Below are 22,427 nucleotides of genomic sequence, written 5' to 3'. Positions count from 1 at the left end.
GCCCAGTTAAGGTGTGACCAGGTGAGTCAGTCGCAATCATTACATGGAGTGATATTTAAATATTTAATATTCCAGCTGGTTATGTCTGCTTTTTTATAGTTCTGTTCTGTATTTCTTAACCTATACAATAGTTTTAGGGTCAGATACTCAGTTCCATGATATAAAGGGAACTTGGCTGCTTTAAGGCAGCTTTGATGCAACATCAGAAAGGGAAAGGATGGCATAGTCAACCCTGTGCCACTACCTCTTCCTCCACCAACAGATGGAGGAAGGGCATGTCGGGGACACAATGTGCTGCCAAAATCCTGGCCAACAATATGGTTCCCTAAAAGCCCCTATCCATCAATTCAAGTCACAGCTGCCTTAAGGATTGTGGGGGAGAAAAGTGATGTAAAACTACCTCTGCCCTTCTCAGGATCACCAGTGCGGCTATCCCACCGTCTGTAATCTCTAAAATGACATAAAAATGAGGCAGGAGTAAGAAATTAGAAAGAAGTGTTGCAGAAAGGATTGCATTGTTGTGAACACAAAGAATCCTCTTGCTCCTGTACCCATTAGTATCCGTCTAAGTCTAAGGTTTGAATATAACAGCACAACACTGCTGGCAGTTACCCCTGTTATGTCAGGTTCTGTAAGGGTGTTTTATTATGCAAGCTCAGAAATCTGATTGATTGTGTGTCTTTGCTGCCATTAGTGGAAATTCCAGTTGAAAATTGCAACTGGTTCCAACTGGCAACCAGGTTTTGGAACAAAGCAGCGGATTTCTCATTATATTGGTTCAAAGTGTCCGTCAGTAGAAACCAACCAAAACCTTCTGAAGGGTTCTAACAGAGTCTACTGGAATTTCTATTAGGAACATTTGAATTGCACAAGATAAATGGCAGTGTACAAACATTTTATATGAATCAGGAAAGATTCTGTGACGTTAAATAACAGCAAGGTCCAAATTGTACCCTGACTTGCATCCCATGCAATAGCAATGGTCCAAATGCTTATCTCAGTTTTACTGATATAAATCACTTATAAATATGCTTATAATTTTTAGAAATTCTGGAATGTGGTAAGATTGACAGAATTTCTTTGAGAGGGAGAGGTACATAGAAAAGCTCCATGTACTTCATATTTCTGTTCCTTGGGCCAGAGGAAGTGAAATTGCACAGGGGAGGGGGTATTATTATTACTGTTATTTGTTCAATGCTGATAATTTAGTTAACACTGTACAAGACATGAAATAAAGATAGTGCCTGCTTACAATCTGAAATAAAGGGATTGTTTCTTTCTATGACTCCCTTTGGAGCATTGACATGTCACTGCTTTGTTCTCCTGTGTTAACATCCCTGTTTCCTCCTTCTCTGGCACTGGCTACGTATAGGTCTCTCCAGACAATCTGGCTACTGTTGGTGCTAAAGCCTTCTCCTCAATAGCTCCTGCTATCTAGAACAGACTTCTTCGGGGGGGGGCGGGGACGGAATATGGTATTTTCAGTGTTAAAAATGAAAGTATTACTGGGCATAGCTAGTGTACTAGCAATTTTTTGCAGAGTAAATGCCTGCTTTATGCTTTTTGTAGTTAGTTCTTCAGTTTTGTAGACCTTATGTCTGGCAAAACTCCAGTTCCATTTTTGTCTGTGCTATCTAAAAATCTGGTTTAATTAAAAGTTTCTGGTAAGGTTATAAATACTTTGGAAGCATAGCAACAAGTGCTGTGAAATTTGCTAACAAAAGTAAGTCTGTGTTTTGTATTTGCAGTGTATATCACTGGACTAGATAGCTTTATTGAGAAGCATGCTGGGGCCAAGATTTGTTTATGTTTAGAGAGCTGAGTTTTTAATATCAACAGTTAATGCCTGACTATGGCTGCAAAGATATGATACTTTACAAACCAAATTTTCCTCAGGATTGAAGAAGCCCATAGTGCCTGTAGGCTGACTGCCCTTCAGTCAAGATGGAATTTTACTGAGGCATCAAAAAATGGACAGCCATGTTCTGCCCTCCTTATTCATATATATTGGACTTAGTTACTACTAGGAGATGCAGAAACTTTTCAACAATTTACAGCAGCTGTGGTTCTAGCTCACTATCAAAATGTACCCTCTCTGGACTTTGGTTTTATTAGCAAATTAAAAAAACATATCAAAGCATAAAACTCATCTTAAACTTTCTCTCCAGACTTGGGAGTCCCTGATATTGTTCTCTTTCCCATTCCTTCATTTCTTCTTCCCTGGAGAAATGCTCCAGTTTCTCCCCTGTCCTGGGTGAAGCCAACAAGCTCGGTCAGCAAGAGGCAGCAGAAATTACTTCTGTAGTGCTTGAGCTATGGATGGATGTCTGGAGAGGAGCCAGAGTGTTAAAAACTATTACCTTGTTACAAGTCCTGTTTGTTTATTATAAAAGCCTTTTGTCCATTAGAGAACCTTGAAAACTGAAGTAATATTCCTCTGTCTTTTCTTTAGTGTGTACAATGCCAGTTGTTTTCTTTTTTTCCCCCATAGTGTCACTGTCCTAGCCCAGTTATTATTTGTGCTGGTTTCAAGGATAGCTATGATAAATTGTGACAGCAACTTGACCATCTGATAGTACAATAATGTAGTTCTTATGTCTGACTAATATTTTCAACTTTCAATTATCACTCCCTATGTAGTTCTCAAGGAAATACTAGCCACCATGTGCATTAGGAGTGCTTTGTGATTATATATGTAATAGTCACTCTGCCAACTATAGTGTTTCAAAAGGCTTTGTAACTCTGAGTGTCAGGGTGCTTCCCACTCTCTTGCTATTACTTTGAAGCGGCTTGTTCGTGGGAATACTACTTAATGTATTTTTCCCATATATTTTTTCCTTTATTGATTCCCCTACCTGAAAACATATCCACTACTCAGTAGCAACAGAAGGCACCACTTCAGCTTTCTTTAACGTATATTACTTCTGCTGTTCCCAATGTACCAAAAAACTTTCCTAGTACTGTTCCAGATCTTTTATCCAAATTAATTTCAGACCTCTCCCCCCCCCCCATTCCATTTGGATAATCCAGATTTTTCTGTAATCGTATGTTTTATCCAGTCTGCCCTTGTGTTCTTATCCAAAATCTGAGTTCACTTGACCTTTTTTTCCACATTCCCAGTAATTCTCAAATGCATCATCAAGGATTTCTGGGAAAGTAAAGAGGAGTTATACATAAAGAATCACATTTTGCAGGTGCTTAGATGCTACTGTTAAGGCCATCTTTATGAGAGTCTGTTTTGTTTGTGTTTTGTTTGTGTTTGCCTTTTTCTGTCTGCACATTGCTGGGGTTGCAAAATTATCAACATTCACTGAACAATTTAATTGAAACACAGGTCTGTGAAATCACTTGCAGTAAATTAATCTTTTAACAACAGTTATTTTTTGTGTGGCTTAGCCTAACATTTCACTAGCTGATCCTGATTTAAGGATAAATATAAACGGAACGATTAAGATTGCCTACAATACTGTTAATTGTGACTATCTCAACAGAGATCCTGCTGAGACTGAACTGCCCACTAGGTACTCCTGAGGGAATTCTGCGTCAAAAAATAAAAAAATATGTGCCAAAAATTAAATGTGCACAATATTTTTAAATTCTGTAAAATTCTGCAAATTTTCTTTGTCAGTAAATAAGTGTGGCTCCAGCATGGCAGTGGGGAGCACAGGTACACTGGCTGCATTGAGGTGGGAGATCACCCTGAAGCCCCCACCTCTCCTGGTACAAGGACTCGGCAGTGAGGCTGCATCTGACCCTCACACAGGGCTGACACCTGACCCCAGAAACACCCCAGGGCTCTGCCCCTCTGCACCACGTACACGAGGTGTGGGTGGGCAGGCTCAACCCACAAGGATCCAAGTGTAGAGAGTCTTAGTGTGGGGTGAGAAGTTTCTATGTGGGGCAATCTGGATGCGGGTGGCCCAGTGGGAGATCTGGCTGCACAGGGGCTCATTGTGGGGTTCTGGGTGCAGGGGCAATGGGACTCTGCAGGAGATCCAGGTGAAGGTGGTTGGGGCTCAGCGTGGGGGGGTGTCTGGGTGTGTGTGTGTGTGGGGGGGATCTGGTACCTGGGAAGTGGGGCTTGATGGGATGGGGCTCCAGGTGCAGCTGGTTGAGGATCAGTGTGCCCCCTATGCTTCACCTCTGTTTGGAGGAGGCAATCCCCCCAAAAAAACTGCACTCATGGATGCCCTCCACCCCCATAGATTCCCTTTGCTTCCCTGCCATTTTCTGCAGGGAAGAACAGGAATTCTGCATGGTGAAAGGGGGGGGGCGGGTTTCCTGTGGGTGCGCAGTCACGCAGAATCCCCCAGGAGTAAAGAACTCCTTAGTGTATTGGTGGGAGATTATAGCAAAGCTTGCATTGCTACCACACATCCTGTATGTGCACTAAGGAGAGAGCACTTTAGTTTTGTAATTGAGGGAATCTCCATCCTCAGAGGTTTTTAAGGCCTGGCTTGACAAAGCCCTGGCTGGGATGATTTAGTTGGTGTTGGTCTTGCTTTGAGCATGGGCTTGGACTAGATGACCTCCTGACCTCTTCCAACCCTAATATTTTATGATTCTATGACTGACACGATGTTACCATCCTTCAACAGAAATCTCCAGGTAAATATTTTCTGGATTTATGTTGGAAAACCTTTAAAATAGATATGGTTGAAAACAAGGTTGAGTAGAATGATCAAAATAACTTTGACACAGTCTCATCAGAAAAAGTCAGTTATGAAAGGAGATTCTTGGGCCATATGCTGTCTTTGGCAGCAAAAAATTGCATTGGTCAGTGTTGTTGGCAATATTCTCTAATGGCAGTGGAGCATCTGCCAGATTTTGCTCTTTGATATTTGCAGAGAACTTTTTCAGAAATACATGGTGCAATGTTAAACTACTAGTTAGCTCCATAGTTAGCTGGCTTTTCAGCATTTTCTTCATTCAAGATTTCTCATTTTGGATTAAACAGACAGTAATGGTCTCCTGTTAAATTTTTGCTTGAAAGCACAATGATCCTCTTTCAATCTGGAAATAGATTTATTTCAAACATTTTTGTGTTTTTATTGAGAGAATGGATAGTTTGAAAAATTATTCCTTTGTGGATTGTCTTAGACAATATTTATTAAATGTGTGACACATTCATAAAGTTTAGATATACAGGATGTAAAAGGAAGTCTGTTTAAGGCTGTATGCTAATATAGCACAGAGATGTGAACTCCTTGAACAGACTTTGCCTCAACATCAGCCTGGCACCCTGTAACATGGTGAGCTCCATTCATGCCCTCTGATGGTTAGAAGTCATTAACAAAAAGAAAAGGAGTACTTGTGGCACCTTAGAGACTAATCAATTTATTTGAGCATAAGCTTTCGTGAGCTACAGCTCACTTCATCGGATGCTGTAGCTCACGAAAGCTTATGCTCAAATAAATTGGTTAGTCTCTAAGGTGCTACAAGTACTCCTTTTCTTTTTGCGAATACAGACTAACACGGCTGTTACTCTGAAAGAAGTCATTCACGCTCTCTGGTGAGTGGCATCTCCACATTATATATTTATATCCCCATCACCAACCCCAATACAGCAAAGTATTTACAGTGATTTCTTGTTCTGTCCCATAGGGCCAGAGAGGAACAGAGATATCCCTCCCTTGGGATCTCAACACATACTGGACTCCGCTAACCCACTCTCTCATCCCTTTACTTCCTTCCTGTGATGTCTTTTATAGCCCTCAACTGATGGCTAATTAGTTCCTCTGCTCCCCTAGACTGATCAGTTAGTTAGCTGCATATTCCCCAGTCAGCCTGCTCCAGGGAACTAATTGGTGCCTAAATGATTATAGGGCTGGTTTATTTGTTAGTCTCCAGCAGTCTGTCACACACCCCTTCAATGTTCTCAGTTGTAGCATTGTCTGCTGGAGGAGTCTGGTTGCAAAGTGTTTGCCCATAGTGGAGAAGTATCATTATCTTTGGAGACTTTTTCCACAAGGCGTTTCCTTCCCCAGCCATAAAAGTTTCATGGGGACTTCATGTATTACCTATAAGACTGAGGATGTTAAATGACTAGTAACAGAAGATGAAGAGAGTAGAAAATGATAATTAGAAATAGAATACTTTCTCTGGAAGAAGATATAGTCTCTCCTGTTGTTCAGAAGTATAGAGTTTGGCATAGTGAGACATAAATGTGTTTATACTACTGGTTATAAAAAGTGGAAAAATATTTGGTTTGAAATGAGGCTCTTGTTCAAATTAGCTTGGACTTACTTCATTTGAATACATAAGATAGCAATCAACTCCCTTAATTGGGACATACTGCAGAGTTGCATGGAAAAAAACCTAACTGTGTGGTATGATCCAAAACCAAAAATAGGGAATTTGTGATTAAGGAAAAGCTGCACATTGATTTTTCAAGGACCAGAAAACCATGTGTTTTTTTGCAGCTAAATCCATTAAATTTGCCAGATATTATCAAAGGATGGAAGATTCATTTAAATTGGCAGATAACTGGGATAAAATGGTACATTTATTTTAAGTAAAAATACATGAGAATTTAAACTCATGATAATGGAAACCAAGTTGATGGTTCAGTACATAAATCACATAATTTGGTACGTACAAATTTGTTACAAATGTTTTAATTAAGAGAGAATATACAAGCCTACCAAGAATCTCTTTACATGTCTAACATTTTGTTGAAAAACAAAACACTTCCATTAAAAGAATTTAAGCCTTAATATTTTGGTATATTTTATCTTTCCAGTTGTAACATTTTCCTGCTAGTTGACAGGCAGAAAGTACCAAAATACTAATCACAATATTTTTTTAATTAATCCTCAAGAAAATATGGCAACAATAAGACAACTGGCAACTTTCTCAGTAAAGGGCTTAGGCCCTTGACCCTGCAATTGGATTTATGCAGGTTGGACCCAGGCCCGCTGACAGCAATTCCAGGCCCCAGGGCAGAACAGTCAATTAGCCTGACATTTAGACGGTTCTGTGCCTGCACTGGCTGGTGCCCAGCTTGCTGCCGGCTGTGCTGCTGGGTGCGCTCTTCCGGCATGATGAGGGCTTCCACATGCCCGCCCGGCTGCCTTCGCCACTGCCGGTACCACCCTGCGCATGCCAAGGAGACCTGCGGCCCGACCAGGTGATTTAAAAGGGCCTGGGGCTCCCAGCAGTGTTCCCTTTAATTTTTTCCACCCATGTGCAGAATGAATTTTGTTGTGTGCACCAATATGGAGGTGATGTGTGACAAAATTCATGTGGTGGAGTGGGGCCAAGGGGTTCGGAGTGTGGGAGGGGGCTCAGGACTGGGGCGGAGGGTTGGGGTGTAGGGGTGTGCGGGCTCTGGCTAGGGGTGCAGGCTCTCGGGTGGGGCCAGGGATGAGGGGCTCAGGGCTGGGGCAGAGGGTTGGATGCAGGGGGTGAGGACTCTGGCTGGGAGTGTGGGCTCTGGGGTGGAGGTGGAGATGAAGGGTTTGGGGTGCAGGAGGGTGCTCCAGGACTCCTCCCAGCAGAGCAGCAACAGCAGCACCTGTGCTGTGTGAGAGAGGTGCCTCTCCCTGCTGCAGCAGCTCCAGGGCTGAGGCACCCCTCCCCTGGCCCCAGCAGGTCTGGGTCAGGGCTGGGTTTGGGCCAGGGCACGGGTGCCCCGGCCGTGCCTGGGGCTGGGCCAGGCTGGACCGCCGGCTGAGTCTGGATCTGGGCCGAGCCAAGCCGCACCACCCCTGGGTCCAGGCGCCCTGGCCGTGGCAGGTCCAGGCCGCAGCAGAATTGGGGTCAGGGCAGGGTCACCCTGGCCACAGCAGGTTGGGGGTCAGGCTAGAGTGGGGCTCTCCCCCAGTCACAGCAGGTCCCTGGGCGGGTTACCTGAGGGCCTGCGTGGCGCTAAATAGGCTGCTGCGCGGCCTTGCAGCTTACAGGGAACTTAGGCCCCCGGATCCTTTTAAATTAACCCAGGCCCTGGGCAGCTGCCCCGTTTGCACGTCAGTGAGCCTAGTTGGACCCATGCTCACACTGAGTTCCAGTGAAGCCAGTGGGGCTCCCCACGGTTCCAAGGGGTCCACCTATGTCCATCAGAGTCATATTTCATCAAAGGTTATATATTTCTAGACTACTAATTAGGGATTCTTGCCTAGTCCAGTTTTCACTTAGAGCCAAATACTATTTCCAGTGTAGTCAGTGGCGAAACTCCATTGATTTTAATGAGATCAGGATTTGGCAACTAGTATTCCGAGTGCTCTTTTAACAGTTTGCTGCTGGACCATTAGATAATGTGCTATCTACTACTGTACAACCTCTGTAAATGGTGGATCGCTCATTTAGAAACAATTTGGTATGGTTCAAATATTATTACTTATTATTTATTAATTTTAGATATTGTATTAGCTTTTAGAGACCTCAATGAAAGACCCATTGTGCTAAATACCATGCCAACAAGTGAAACCAAGACAATTCCTGCTCCGGAGAGTGAACAGTGTAGGATTATACCAAGATGGAAACAGATGGGAAGGACTGCTACATTTACACAAACTAGTAGTCTCAATCTTTTTAGTCACAGATGGCTGCCAACCTAACTAGTGTCTGTTGACAGTAATTTCTAGGCACCATGGCAAAAATAGGTGGTAAGGATAGATACAGATCCCGAATTCAGCAAAGTTCTTAAACACATGCATAACTTTAAGCACACAAATAATTTGTTGAAGTCAATGACTGCTTACATGGTTAAAGTTACACATGCACTTAAGTCCCTTGCTAGATCAAGGTCGAAGAGAGGATAAGGAAGTGGCTTTACAAATGTTGATGGGGAGTTCTTCCCATGTAAAAAGGATGACCTGGAGGAAAACATGAAGGTACTCATAGGAAAAGCAGACAAGTGGGCAGTAAAGGCTAATGTCTCTGAAAAAGTGAAGGCAGGGGTCAGCCTTGCAAGAAATTTGATAGAAAAGGGATAGCTAAATGTGGAAGGGACGTGACAAAAGAAGACACAAGCTTGTGCTTGATGCAGAGGAAAAGGGGGGAGTGAGTGGAGGGATGCAAAAAGGGGGTAAGATCAAAGTGATGGACCACTTTTTAAAGCTCAATAAGGCTTTGAGATTTTCTGAGTTTAGTTATAGTGGATAGAAATACAGTGCTAAATTTTATTGGGGTAGTGATCATAAAAATGCACTGTTAAATTAACCTGTTAAATTCAGACAGTAAAAAACCATGTTTTTCTGACCAGAGGAAGAAAAAAGAAAATTAAAATAGAGAGTTGCCTATCTTTTCTCATGTATTACTGACAAAAAAAAAATTGCTTGATTCAGTTAATTGTGCAAAGGACATCCCCAAAGGCCATATTTTCTAGGCCAGTGAATCACAAATTATTCCATAGCATTCATTCTATCACTCCCAGTGGGTGGCAATTTTCCCATTTGTAGTGATTCCAAACATTGTGTTTCCCTTAGTGAAAAATAGCATGATGGGTCTGTTTTATATTAACTTCTGATTAAAGACAGGCATTCATTATAGTTCTAGTTTATACAGCCTTTACAGGAAAGGTTACATTTTTGTTTTGCAAATTGAATTAAACTAGATTTGTCAGCTCACACTTTAAAGTAGTATTAGATCTTTTGATCATTACAGTAAGGTTACTGTGATAGTTTACTTAATGGTATGTCACTCTCTCAAATATAGCTTCCTATTATAAGTGGTTTATTACTCATGTTGTTAAAAAGTAAAATAATTCAGGTTCTGAAGCTTTATGTTGCATATGAAGTATCTGCTTAGGAGTGAATTTCTAACACTTTTCCAAAACTTGGTTTGGCTTTTAACCTAAAAGTTAAAAAGAAAATATAGGATGTCTGAGGCTTTTAAAACACTCTCCTCTGGGAAGTTTCCAGTAATTTTGATTGGCATGAACACAGGTTATGCATGAATAGGGAAATAGTAGAGTGAGAATAGATAAGGAAATAGAGATTAAATTAAATTTTCTAGGCCTTTGGGACTCAGTCCTACAGAAATTAGCCATTCCAGCTGCTGGACCGTGGAAGTTATACCGGAAAATAATTATTGTGGGGAAAGCCCCTTTCTTCACTAGTCATTACATGCCAGATTAGTCATTTCATACTGCTCCTTATGTGCCAATCAATATGTGGTGAATGACTTTGAAGAACTCCACTTAGTTTGCTCAGGGAATCCCTGAGACAGATGAATGTGAGGGGCAGATTCATTTTCAGCTGAATAAATGTCAGTGAGCCAAATAAGAACACTAAGAATCTGATCCTGCTCCCACTGAGGTCAGTGGCAAAAATCTCATTGACTTCAGGGATACAGAATCAATCCTACAGGAGCTATGGCTGATGAAGTTTATTTTCTTACAATCCTTCATTGCTATTGATGTGGAGGTAAAAGCAAAAGAATGGTATAAATGGATCCCTTCAGCCAAAGAAGTTTTTTAAAAGGACCTACGTGGGGCATTAAGGGTTTTTCTAGTGTGTGTGTGTGTGTGTGTAAGAGATTAAATAATCTGAATGAATACAACCTGGAACAGTATAGTGTGCTTCTTCCTTGCTGAGAATATTTTGGGAGTTTCAGATCCTGTGGCAAGATGTTGAGTGGAGAGGCCCCTACCAAACAGTTCAGAACTCTCCGGTCTGTTTCCCTCCAAAATTCTGTGTGGCAGCGAGGAAGAAGTGTCCTCTGAAAAGGAAGAGAGAAATCAAGAAGCCTGCTCAGAAAAATCTTTTAGAGAGTGAGCTGTACTTCCCTCCAGACATTCCTCTGCTACTTCCACAGAGACATCAGAGTTTTGGGAAGTGGTGAGGAAATTCAATGCATAAATTATTTGTGCTGGCCTCCGCATAAATCTCTTGCATTTTACCCCTTGTCAACCTGCCATGTAATTACAAATGTAAGCAGTGTAGTTGTAGCCATGTCGGTCCAAGACTACTAGAGAGACAAGGTGGATGAGGTAATATCTTTTATTGGACCAACTTCTGTTGCTGAGAAAGACAAGCTTTTGCTACACAGAGCTGTTCTTTGGGTCTGGGAAAGCTAGCCAGAGTGCCACAGCTAAAGACAGGATGGAACAAACGTTTAACATAAGTTGTTATCACATATTCTAAGGGACCATTCAAGGTGAAGTGGCCTGTAGTCATAGGACAAAAACATGGTCTTAATGAAGACACTGGATTCATGGCTTGTCACAACAATCTGTAACCCATGAACCTCTACTTTTTGTCCTATGACTACAGGGGTGCTAACAATTATTCTCACATATTGGTTTGGGAGAGTCATTTACATTTTCGAAGTGTTATGACAATACTTGTAACTCCCCTATGTGTTAAATGAGTATTCATTTATAGATGGGGGAAACGCAGAGGATATGCAATTTGTCCAAGGCCACACAGCAAATCAGGATCTTAGCCAGGGTTAGGATTTAGGAATTCCTGGGTCCACCTCATTCTCAATCCACAAGACCACACTATCTCTCACAGTCTACAATTTCACAATAGGTATCCTCCCCTTACAAGCATTTGGCCCCATCTACATCATTTTTCAACTACGGTAGTCTGATGAGACACTTTACTAGTATAGCACAACTCATCCCTAAACACTGTCACCATCTTGCTAGCAAGAACGATGTCCAAATGTAGTTGTTGTGAATTTGGTTCCAGCATCAGTGTAAACAGGCGGTCAAGGGCCAACTGCTTAAGTTTGATGCCCTGGCTTTCCTCATAAAGTTGTTCCGCATTGTTGTGCAAGGATGTCAGGTGAGAGTGCGATTGTTAGTCACCTCAGTTGATTACTTCATTCCCATCCCTTGCACATATCTTAGTACTTAATCAATGTCAATATGTGGTATAATATCCAATTTTCTTCTACTTCTGTTTGGCAATTGATACATTTATTTTCACTCTTTTCTTTGAAACATATATTCTGGATGTTACTTTGATTTAATCTCATCAAATAAATTGTAAACTGAAAAAAAAGCAAATGAGTGATTCTGAAAGTCTTATTGTTTTAGCAATTAGGTGTGAATTTGAATGAGAAACCTTCCCACGAAATGTATTTACACATTAGTCCTGTTCTCAAGGTTTAATGGGTTTTACTTTTTATTTTATATTCCATTCTTTTTGTTCTCAGGGTTAAATTAAATCCACATGCACATCATTTTAACCAAATCAGTGGTTAGAACCTATTATTACTGTCTTCATAAATTTTTGTTCCTCATTAGTGGATAAAGACCCAAATTTTCTTCAGATCCACATAATGCTTTTCTGAATTTTGGAATAAGTTGGTTGTTTGAAGGGGTACCATTGGTATTTTGGTAGCCTCCAAGATTCTTTGTTTGTGCTGGTATATTACCAAAGGGCTGTGTGTTTTGCATCAAAATTAACTCCTTTTGGGAGGAAAAAACAAAACAAACAACAGCAAAATGCCAAGAGCCATTTTAGTAAGCATATATTACTGTACATATGACCCTGGAATAATTAACTCCTGTTCTGACCCTCCTTACGTTACCAACATTTTTTTGTTTATTTGTATATTGTAGTATCTCCCAGAGGACCCAATCAGGATTGTGTCAGCATTGTGTTAGGTGTTGTACAAATACATATGAAGATACTATCCCTTGCCCTGAAGATTGTGTAGATGTGTAGCCAAAAGGAAGTTATTAGCCAACATGAGTTTCTGTACATCTTTCCAATATATATTATCCTGTTTCTGAAAAAATCCTCTGATCAGTAGTCAAGTATATGGAATATATTGTGTTAATAAAGTACAACTATTTAGAATTCATGGACAGGACTAATCTCACCTACATTTATTTAAAACCATGTCTGGTTATGGAACTCTTACAACCCAGATCCAGCAGGTCTAATATGGTTTTGGAATACTGAAATATCTTGACAGAGCAATAGTTTGGAGAGAAGACTTTTATATTACTCAACATGAGTAAAAGGTGGAGGAATCAGGCCTTAATTATCTAGTCAGCTTTCTAGTGTAGCTTTCTGTAATATTGTGTCACTGCTTTCTCCTGTAATTGATACCAAAATTAGAACCTTGATGTCTGTCAAAGCCCACAATGTGTCATTATTAAATATACCATGAAGATAATTCTGTTAGATGGAATCTGTATTAGCTAAAATTAAACTAAATATAAATATATTGTAAATATAGTGTAAACCACAGAACAATTACAATTCTAAAGTTTGTTGGCCTATCCCCTGTTCACATGTTGATGTTACACTGGTGTAATTCCACTGATTACTATGGAGTTATTCCTGATCTACATTAGTGAAGGGGAGATCAGAATCATGCTCATAGTGTGGAGCAGAATGCACTATCCTGATGCTGTGTTAGGCATTTCATGAAACCTGGATTTCCTTTGTTCTATCACTTCACCCTAGGCTTCCCATCATTATTTTGGTTTCCAGTGACGACAATATAATGCTAAGGGAAGAGCTTAATATTCTGAGAATCAGTAGGTCTTCATTAGTAACAATTTAAGAACTTATGTCAATGTGTTTTGACTGGAAGTGGTTTTACCTGTGTGTGTCTGTTATGTCCATGACATCTCTCTACTTAGTTCCATTGCAGCATATTATGGTAATATTGGACAAAATAATGAAGTCAGTGAGCCAAACGCACAATGGACTTACTCTGAATTTATGTTGGTGTAACTGAGAACAGGATTTGGTCCACTAAGGCTGCATAAGGTGTAACTGAGAGCAGAATTAGGCTGATTACACATGTGAGAGTTTTGTTTCTGGGATGGATTTGAGTAGTCCTTCATTCATTATAACACTCTGTGCTAACTACATGTAAAAAAAAATGCAGTCAAGTTGACCATCTTTAGTCACTGATATTGGCCCTCCTTAAAGCCAGTGGAAACCCAACAGTCATGTCTGAGGGCAGAAACTGGGACACAAAAAACAATCATCTCCAGTGTCCCTCAGAATCTGATCGCTACAAGCGAGACAGGAATGTAAAATTTGCTATGCTGGATTGGATGATTTATCCATCATATTTGGTGCCTTTTTTCTCTGACAGTAGTCAGTAGCTCATGCTTTGTTGAAAGGTGAAATGAACCTAGATAACTGTGAAGTATTTATCTCTCTGGCAAATCTTTTAAATCCTGAAGCATGAGGTTACATTTACTCTGTTTTTAGCAAGCATAACTACAAATGATAGAATTGGAAAAGAAAATATTTTGCATGAAATTTCAATTTTTGTTTCCACAAAGTGCTAGCCATGTAAACATGTCATGATAGATTTAAAATCAGCTAGTTTATTTAAAACTGTGATCATGCCAAAGCTGGCCTGTACATTCTATAATAGGAAATTTTATGGGTATTTCCTTCTCTGCATCGTCAGCATTTTCACTCCCCCATTCCACATTGGTGGGGCAAAGGTGGGGACATGACCCTGCCCACCTGCACATTTGCAAATACTGGCAGGAAAGTAGAGGGGAAGGCACTGAATTCTCTGTTTCATTCTATATCCTCCAGAAGCTTTAGCTTTCATGTTTCCAGGTTGTATCTTATTTCCTGGCTATGTTTCTAACCCAAATTAAAAGAGAAATGTTTACAACATTTTTTTGAAATAGCCATTTTATATATTTAAAACTTCTTGTTTTTTTCTCTTAGGGAATTCCTGGAATCCCTGGAAGTCATGGAATAAAAGGACAAAAGGTATTCATAATAGTTTAAGATACAATTAAAATCAGTGCAAATTTAGGGTGGGTCCCAGAGCCCAGGCTGTAGCCCAAGCCTGAATGTCTACACTGCAAGTTTATTGCTCTTGGCTAAGCCACACAATCTCAAGTCAGCTGACACAGGCCAGCCGCAGGTATTTTATTGCCATGTAGACATACACTCAGAGACAGAAAGGACTGGATGTTATGCTGGGTGTTACAGATTGCATGGCCCCTTCAGTCTCCAAGATACTACCCTGACCTGGGCCTTAGAGATGTTTTTCAGACTCCAGGTTTGGTTGATCTGAAATAAGAGCCTTATAAACTGGGTTAAGCTTCCCCTGACCTGACCTGACTCCAAAGGGTAAGGGAGAAAGCCTATCTGCCTCCTAGACCAATAACAAGGAATTCTGCTTGCCAGGTTTGGTTTGGAGGCCTTCCTAAAGGGGATATATTTTTTCTTAGTTTGGTTTTGGCCTTCCCTGTCTTGGATCCTGTACAGGGACTCATGCTTCTAAATCTTTTATGCACATTGCAAATCTTTTGGTCTATTTTTTGCATTCTGTGATTAGAGCAATCAGTATGGGATGTAAAAGGCTAACATACAATTAATTGGATCTCCTAACACTTTGAAATCAATCCTGGTGAAACTAATCTGTAGAATTAGGGGTTTGTAACCAAATTACTTTTTTATACCAATATTATATTTATGTGAGATGTTTTCAATTATAGGGTGAAATTGGACCTTCAGGGCAACCAGGAGCAAAAGGATCACCAGGGGCCGCTGTATGTTTTTTCATGTAATTTTCTAGGTTATTTAAAAAGAAAAATCGAATTCTGTTATGTGTAAGTCTAATGTCCTGCTTTGACTGCCATCATTAGCAAGGTTTGACGCTGGACATTCAGCACTGCAACACAGACCTCTACCACTATAGCTAAAGCATGAACTAGAATAATTGGTAGCAAGTTGTTTTCTGCTGTGGAGTGGCCACTAGAAGATGCTGCATAATACAGTGAAACAATGGGTTACATCAGCATGATTGGCTCCATGTTACAGACAGCATAAGTTGTTACCCGCACAAAATTCTCTGTTACTTGCACACTGTAGGGGCACGCACCCTTACCGTGTTCCTAGGGTTCAGGCGTAACCCTGTTAATTTAGGCATCTAACTTTACCCCTCTGTGGGCTCCGGGCTCTACTCCTCTGGGGTCCAGGTAAACACCCATTCCCACTGGAGTCAGGGCTTAATCTTTTGTGCGTTTATGGGGTCTTTTACTAGTGAGAGAGCCTTACACAGTAATACCCTACTTAACTTCTATTTATTAATAAAACAGAATGCACATGCTACATATACAATGCTCACCACTCTCAATAAGATGGATGAACTTTTCTTGATGGTCACTCAGGATCAGGTCATCTGGGGGACTCCAGTTTCTGTACAGCGTCATTGGCAGAGTGTTGTGGTCTGGCAGTTCTGATCTTGGGGCTCTGTCCTGGAGCTGGTTCCCAAAGAACTTCTCTTTGGACCCTAGTTTATATAGTGAAACTTGAATCCTGCTTAGCTGTACCTTAATTATTTTACTAAAATTTTACTAACCAATCCTAACATATTGTAACAAAATTCTCTAACCAATTATACCCCCCTACCTTAATGAATGTACACCTAGCAAAATTAATTATGTAACAGACCGAAACAATCAAAGAACCAGACAGAGATCATACAGACAGACAATAGGGAAGTGGGGATCATAAAGATAAACCCGCAACTATTAATAAGTAGTTTCTTGCCAGGCAGAATGCTATCAATCTAAGTTTTCTTTAACCATCTGAAGATCTGTTTCTTTATCTGGTGATGGTGGGTGCTATAAGGACAGGATCCAGGGCCGGCTCTGGGCACCAGCAAAACAAGCAGGTGCTGGGGGGGCACATTGCTAGGGGCAGCGTTCTGGTGCCGGCCCAGCCGAATGCGCCGCCGCCACTTGGCTTCTCCCTCCTCCCTCCCAGGCTTGCCGCGAGCTTTCGTTACTTCCTGCACTCCTGTTACTTGCCCCTCTTACTTCCTGCGCTCCCCCCCACCACCCTCGCTTCCCTCCGCTCCGCCTGCTCCCCTGAACGCGCTGCCTCGCCCTCGCCTGAGAGGGAGGGGGGAGAAGAGGAGCGGCGGCGTGTTCAGGGGAGCAGGCAGAGTGGAGGTGAGCTAGGGCAGGGGATTGCGGGGTGGGGGGGCGGGAGCCGCAGAAAGCAATGTGGGGGGTGGAAATGCAGCACACCCAGAGAAGGAGGCAGGGCCGGGGATTTGGGGAAGGGGCGGAGTTGGGGCGGCGCGGGGGGCATGGAAAAAAAAGCCAAAATATTTCTTGCTTTGGGCAGCAAAAATCCTAGAGCTGGCCCTGACAAGATTGCCTTCTTAACAGCTTGATATTACATTGTTTTAATGTAATTTAGATGGCATGTGAGGATGAGACTTTCTGCTTCTTAGCTAATGGCTGCTGCTCTCCTAATGTGGCTGCAAACAAAGGCCTTAGGCCTTACAATGTGGCTACAGGAAAAGACCTTTCCTTACAAAGTGGGAGTGTGCTAATAAAATTAGCACATACAAAATTGGGAGGTATTGCCAATATGGAGGAGGACCAGAATATCATACAAGAAGATCTGGGTTACCTTGAAAACTGGAGTAAGACAAATGGGATGAAATGTAATAGTGGAAAGTGCATGGTCATGCACTTAGGGACTACCAACAATAATTTTTGGTATAAGCTGGGGATGTATCAGTTGGAAGTGATAGAGGAGGAGAAAGACCTGGTGTATTGGTCAATCACAAGACAACAATTAGCCACCAATATGATATGGCTGTGAAAAAGGCTAATGCAATGCTAGGATGCATCAGATGAGGTATTTACAGTAGATATACAAAGTGTTATATTATCATTTTAGAAGGCACTAGTGAGACCTTATCTCGAATACTGTGCGCACTTCTAGTTGTCTGTGTTTAAGAAAGATGAATTCAAACTGGAACAGGTGTCGTGAAGGGCCATTAGGATGATCAGAAGAATGGAAAACATATCTTACAAGAGGAGACACAAGGAGCTTGACTTTAGCCTAACAAAGTGAAGGCAGAGGGGAGATGTGATTACTTTCTATAAATATGTAAGAGGGATAAACACCATGAGGGAGAGGAGTTATTTCAGTCAAGGGCCAGTCTTGGCACAAGAAAAAATGAATATAAACTGACCGTTAACAAGTCTAGGCTTGAAATTAGACAAAGATTTCTAAACATCAGAGGAGTGAAGTTCTGAAACAGCCTTCTAAGGGGAGCAGTGGGTGCAAAAAACCTAATTTGTTTTAAGACTGAGCTTAAACGTCACTTGATAAGTTTGTGGAGGGGATGGTATGATGAGATTGCCTACAGTGGTATGTGGTCCATCTGCGACTGCTAATAGCAAATATCTGCAATGGCTGGAGATGGAACACTAGATGGGGAGGGCTCTGAGTTACTACAGTGAATTCTTTCCCAGGTGTCTGGCTGGTTGGTCTCGCCTGCATGCTCAGGATCACCATATTTGGGGTCAGGAAGAAATTTTTCCTCAGGTCAGATTGGCAGAGACCCTGAGGGGTTTTTGCCTTCCCCTGCAGCATGGGGCATAGATCACTTTCTGATCTACACTAGATCCTCTAGACTAGTGGATTCTTTGTAACCTGAAGTCTTTAAATAATGATGTGAGGAGTTCAGTAACTCAGTCAGAGGTTATGGGTCTATCACAGGAGTGGGTGGGTGAGGTTTTGTGGGCTGCAAAGTGCAGGAGGTCAGACAAGATTATCAGGATGGTCTCTTCTGGCCTTAAAGTCTGTGAGTCTATAACTGAGTACTTAGGTTTGTCAGTGTTTTGCTGAGAGACCGTGGAGATGAAGTAGCTGAGCGCTGCATCTGCCACCTCAGAAATCTGGGTTCTGTTCCCAATTTATATAATCTCTCAGGGTATTTTGATGGGTGACAACAGAAGGAGGTTCATCCATTTTGTCTGTCCTGACTGGAGGTTCTTTATATGTGGCACACCTAAATAGGTAGTGAGCAAGACACTAATGCGAAATGACAATTTTCTGGAGCTCATAGCTCAGCCAGTTCTGCATCTCTCTGATCCTGGGAGAATTTCTCAGCCGGTGTCAGGTTCTTGCTGCAGATAAGAGTGCTAGGAATTTTTATAATGGAAAATGTTAGACAACCTAGGACCCTCTACCTCTTCCCCTATAAGTACATTATAGGATCCTTAGGCAGGCACCTAGCTTTATTTTATATGACAGGCAGTGTGGCCTCTTTGATAGAGCATTGGACTAGGTTTCAGGAGACCTGCTTTCTATTTTTGACTCTGCCATTGGCCTGCTGGGTGACCTTGGTCAAGTCATTTCCCTGCTCTGTGGCTCAGTTTCCATCTGTGAAACGGGGTAATGGTATTGATATCCTTTGTAAAATGAGCTATGGATGAAAAGTGTTATGTAAGAGCTAGGTATTATTTATTATCACCTAGTGATTTTATTTGACTACAAGGTTAGGCAGCAATTGAGCAGGAGTTTTGTGAATGCCGGTGATGCCTAAATATGGGATGTAGGCTCTTAAGTAATGTAGGTGTGTCTGAAAAAATTGCCCAATGTATTTATTCTCACAACACCCTTGAGAGGTAGTGAAATATTATTATCCTAATCGATAAATAGTCTCTGTCCCTGTTTCCTAACAGCCTTGCACCAGGTCACATAGAAACTCTGTGGCAGAGGAGAAACTTGAACCTCTATCTTCCATGTCCAGGCTAGTTGCCTAACCACTGGCTCAACCTCTTAGCCTCTGTTATATCCGTATAAAATGCATATAGGCAAGACTCTTATTCAAGAAATATCTACATCTTTTTTATGTAAACCCTAATAGTATTTCCTTACATTTAATGCTATGTAACCCATTTATCGGAGATTTTTAAAATCATGCACTAATCCTATTAGTGACTCCTACAAATGGTTCCTTTTTCCAGAGTATATGGAAATAATTTTTAACAGATGGTAGCTTTCACTAATGGAAATCTGAGTTTACTGCAAGAGATAAAAATGTTGCTTCTTTCGTTTTTAGTGGAAACAAGCCTGAGTACTTTGGAGAATTCTTTCTCTTTGAATTAAAGCTTTGATTTGTTTTATGGCTTTTGTTCATTTAACTTATTTTCTATAAGACTCTGGCAATTGAGATCAGATGGTCTTACTAAATATAAATTCCCAGATCTGTGGATGCTTCCTTCTTATACATGCGAGCATCATAAATACTGCTTTTAAATGGTTTTTAACTGAAAATAGAAACATTTCAATTTTTTAATAAAAATAACTTGGGTTTCTAGGCCTATTTTTATTCTGAAATGTATTGGCTTTTTATGCAGGAGTTTACTTTACTTGTCTTAGGCAATGATTAAGTTAGATCAGAACTATAGAAGTCAAGAATTTAATGTGAAAGCAGCTGCCATGGTTCCATCCTAGCCAATAGTGAACTTTTGAATGGTTACAGATTTGTATTTGTAGAATCAGCCCAAACTTCAGTTTTTGGTCCCACATGTCGGAATCCCTCAAGCAAACTGTCCATTTTTGTGCTTGGGATTTCTTGATTAAAATATGTCATCGGTTAAAATGAATATTTGAGATTCTGTTCTGTGCCTCTCGGAAGTTCTGCACAGAAATTCACAGGCCAGGAGGTAGGAAGGATAAGGGAGATTTAAGCCACCTTTGTGCCCTACCTATTCAGTACATGCAATCCCACCACTAGAGCTTGTAAGGGGCCCTGTGTGCACAACACCTGCACTGGAGGAATTCACCTATGGCCATCTAAGGAACTTTTACAGCCCTTGTGCATTGTGGTGGGAAGAAGAGTATCTCCCAAAGAATATCCAATTATTTCTTGTCAGATGTTTAGAGGAAAGAAATGTTATCTGAGTAGGAACAGAGTGGTTCTCAGGAATTCAAAGCAGAATTTCACTTTACCTTTCTACTATGTTCTTAGTACAAGCATAATCTACTTCAAGGCAGTACCTGCATACTCTCCTTCCCACCTGTGTCTCTAATATTCTTTTATTGCCCATTAGTAGAAATAGAACATTTCCACTTCTCTTTCTTTCTGAGATGAGGTGACCAAAATTGAACAATTGTTCAAGGGGGGAAGGCTTTATCAACCATTTTAATAGAGGTACGTATTTGTGTGATTCCTCATTTACTTGTTATTGTTATTGGGATGTGAAGGAGCTGTGCTACACTGGGTTCCCTTATGTTTGTATATACACTCAGTCTACTTGGTTTGTGTTCTTGGTTTCTGAGTTTGCATCACTTTGTTCCATTTTTGAGTTTCTGGATGGGTTCCTTTGTAGTCACCTTGTCACAGCTTCTAGGTCTGCAGAATTGAGGAGTTTTATTTTTATAGTAACTCACCTACCATACTTTGTTCATATTTTCTTTGGAACACATAGATGAATGCCATCTGGTCCTGGTTATCTGCTGGAATATAATTTCCTGAGGTGTTCAATCAATTTGATTTATCATATCTCCTATCACCTGATTGAAAAATAAGTCCTTGATGCATGGAAGATTTGAATGTTTTGAGTAACATAGGGAAATTCAACCAAAAAAATAGAGTGGACTTTTCCTTGTATTAGTCACACTAAATATGTTTGTTCCAGAGGGGGAAAAACAGATGGAAGCCTGTTGATAGTTTATACTTAATACACTGGGGAAACTATTCAGTAACAAGTTCTTCTTAAGTAACAATTATGCCAATTACACTGCCAACATCAACAATTTATTAATTTATCTGCCACATAAATATAGTCAGCCCTGGAAAAATAGGGGAGTAACATTAAAGTTTTAGGACATAGTCTCCTCTTTTAATTTTATATGCCATAATCTTTGGATTTGTTCAGTTAAACTTTCCCCACGTTGCATCAGAAAATTGTTTTATTTGCAGAATATCAGTTCTATGTAAGATCATGTTCTTGTAATTTTTGTGCATGACATAGGTAAAATATGGTTTCCTGATTTAAATCACAAGACTGGAAATCAGGACACCTGGGATTTATTTCTCTCTAGGCTGCAGACTTTCTCTGTGACCTTGAATAACCTCACTTCAACCTTGCTATCTCTAAAGCAGTGTATAGATAGATATAGATATATATTTTAAAGAATCCTACCACATTACATTGCATACACAATTTCCAGACTGAGAAGTGGATGAGAAAGAAAATGAACCATTTTCAGTCTGAGGAGCTCAAAGTGCTTCAGCAACGTTAACAAATTAACCCTCTGAATAGCCCTGTGATATAGGCAAGTATTATATATCACAGGACTGATCAGAGGATTAATTTATTAATGTTGGTAAAGCACTTAAGCTCCTCAAATTGAAAGTGCTACATACATTAGAGACCACTATCAAGTCAGTAATGATTAGTCACTACTGTGCAGTGACCACACCATAACTCCTAGTCTAACTATGGGGAAAATGTGATATTTCAGTTAAAAATCTGTGGGACCTGTTGATAAATATTGAATTCCTCATGGTGACCACTTTAAGCACGAAGTATTGTTGCTATAAATTATGCAGAAATTAGTTTAAATATCACATGTAAGTCCATTCTGCATAGGTGTCTAATTTGCCTTTAATTGATAACAGTGACAGCTTAGTTTTACATTTTACTGAAGATGCATTACAATGTTTGACTTAAAGGTAGCACTATCATATTTAAATTGCAGGGATGTAGA

The 22,427-nt window shown here is 40.7% G+C and overlaps 1 protein-coding gene across 2 annotated transcripts in view; it reads left to right on the top strand.

Annotated features, from left to right (window-relative positions):
* Positions 1 to 22,427, top strand: part of LOC311518254 (uncharacterized protein) — a 197,235-nt gene that overhangs the window by 138,137 nt on the left and 36,671 nt on the right. For both annotated transcript variants that reach the window (XM_084623903.1, XM_084623904.1), the window contains exons 17-18: positions 14,613 to 14,657; positions 15,392 to 15,445. In XM_084623903.1, the coding sequence (XP_084480029.1) occupies positions 14,613 to 14,657; positions 15,392 to 15,445 (99 nt within the window). The remainder of the gene's footprint in view (positions 1 to 14,612; positions 14,658 to 15,391; positions 15,446 to 22,427) is intronic.

The sequence above is a fragment of the Lepidochelys olivacea genome (assembly GCF_965140295.1).
Source record: "Lepidochelys olivacea isolate rLepOli2 genome assembly, chromosome: 3".
Taxonomy (NCBI): domain Eukaryota; kingdom Metazoa; phylum Chordata; order Testudines; family Cheloniidae; genus Lepidochelys; species Lepidochelys olivacea.
The sequence above is the reverse complement of the archived record's forward strand: the minus strand, read 5'-3'. Positions and strand labels throughout refer to the sequence as shown.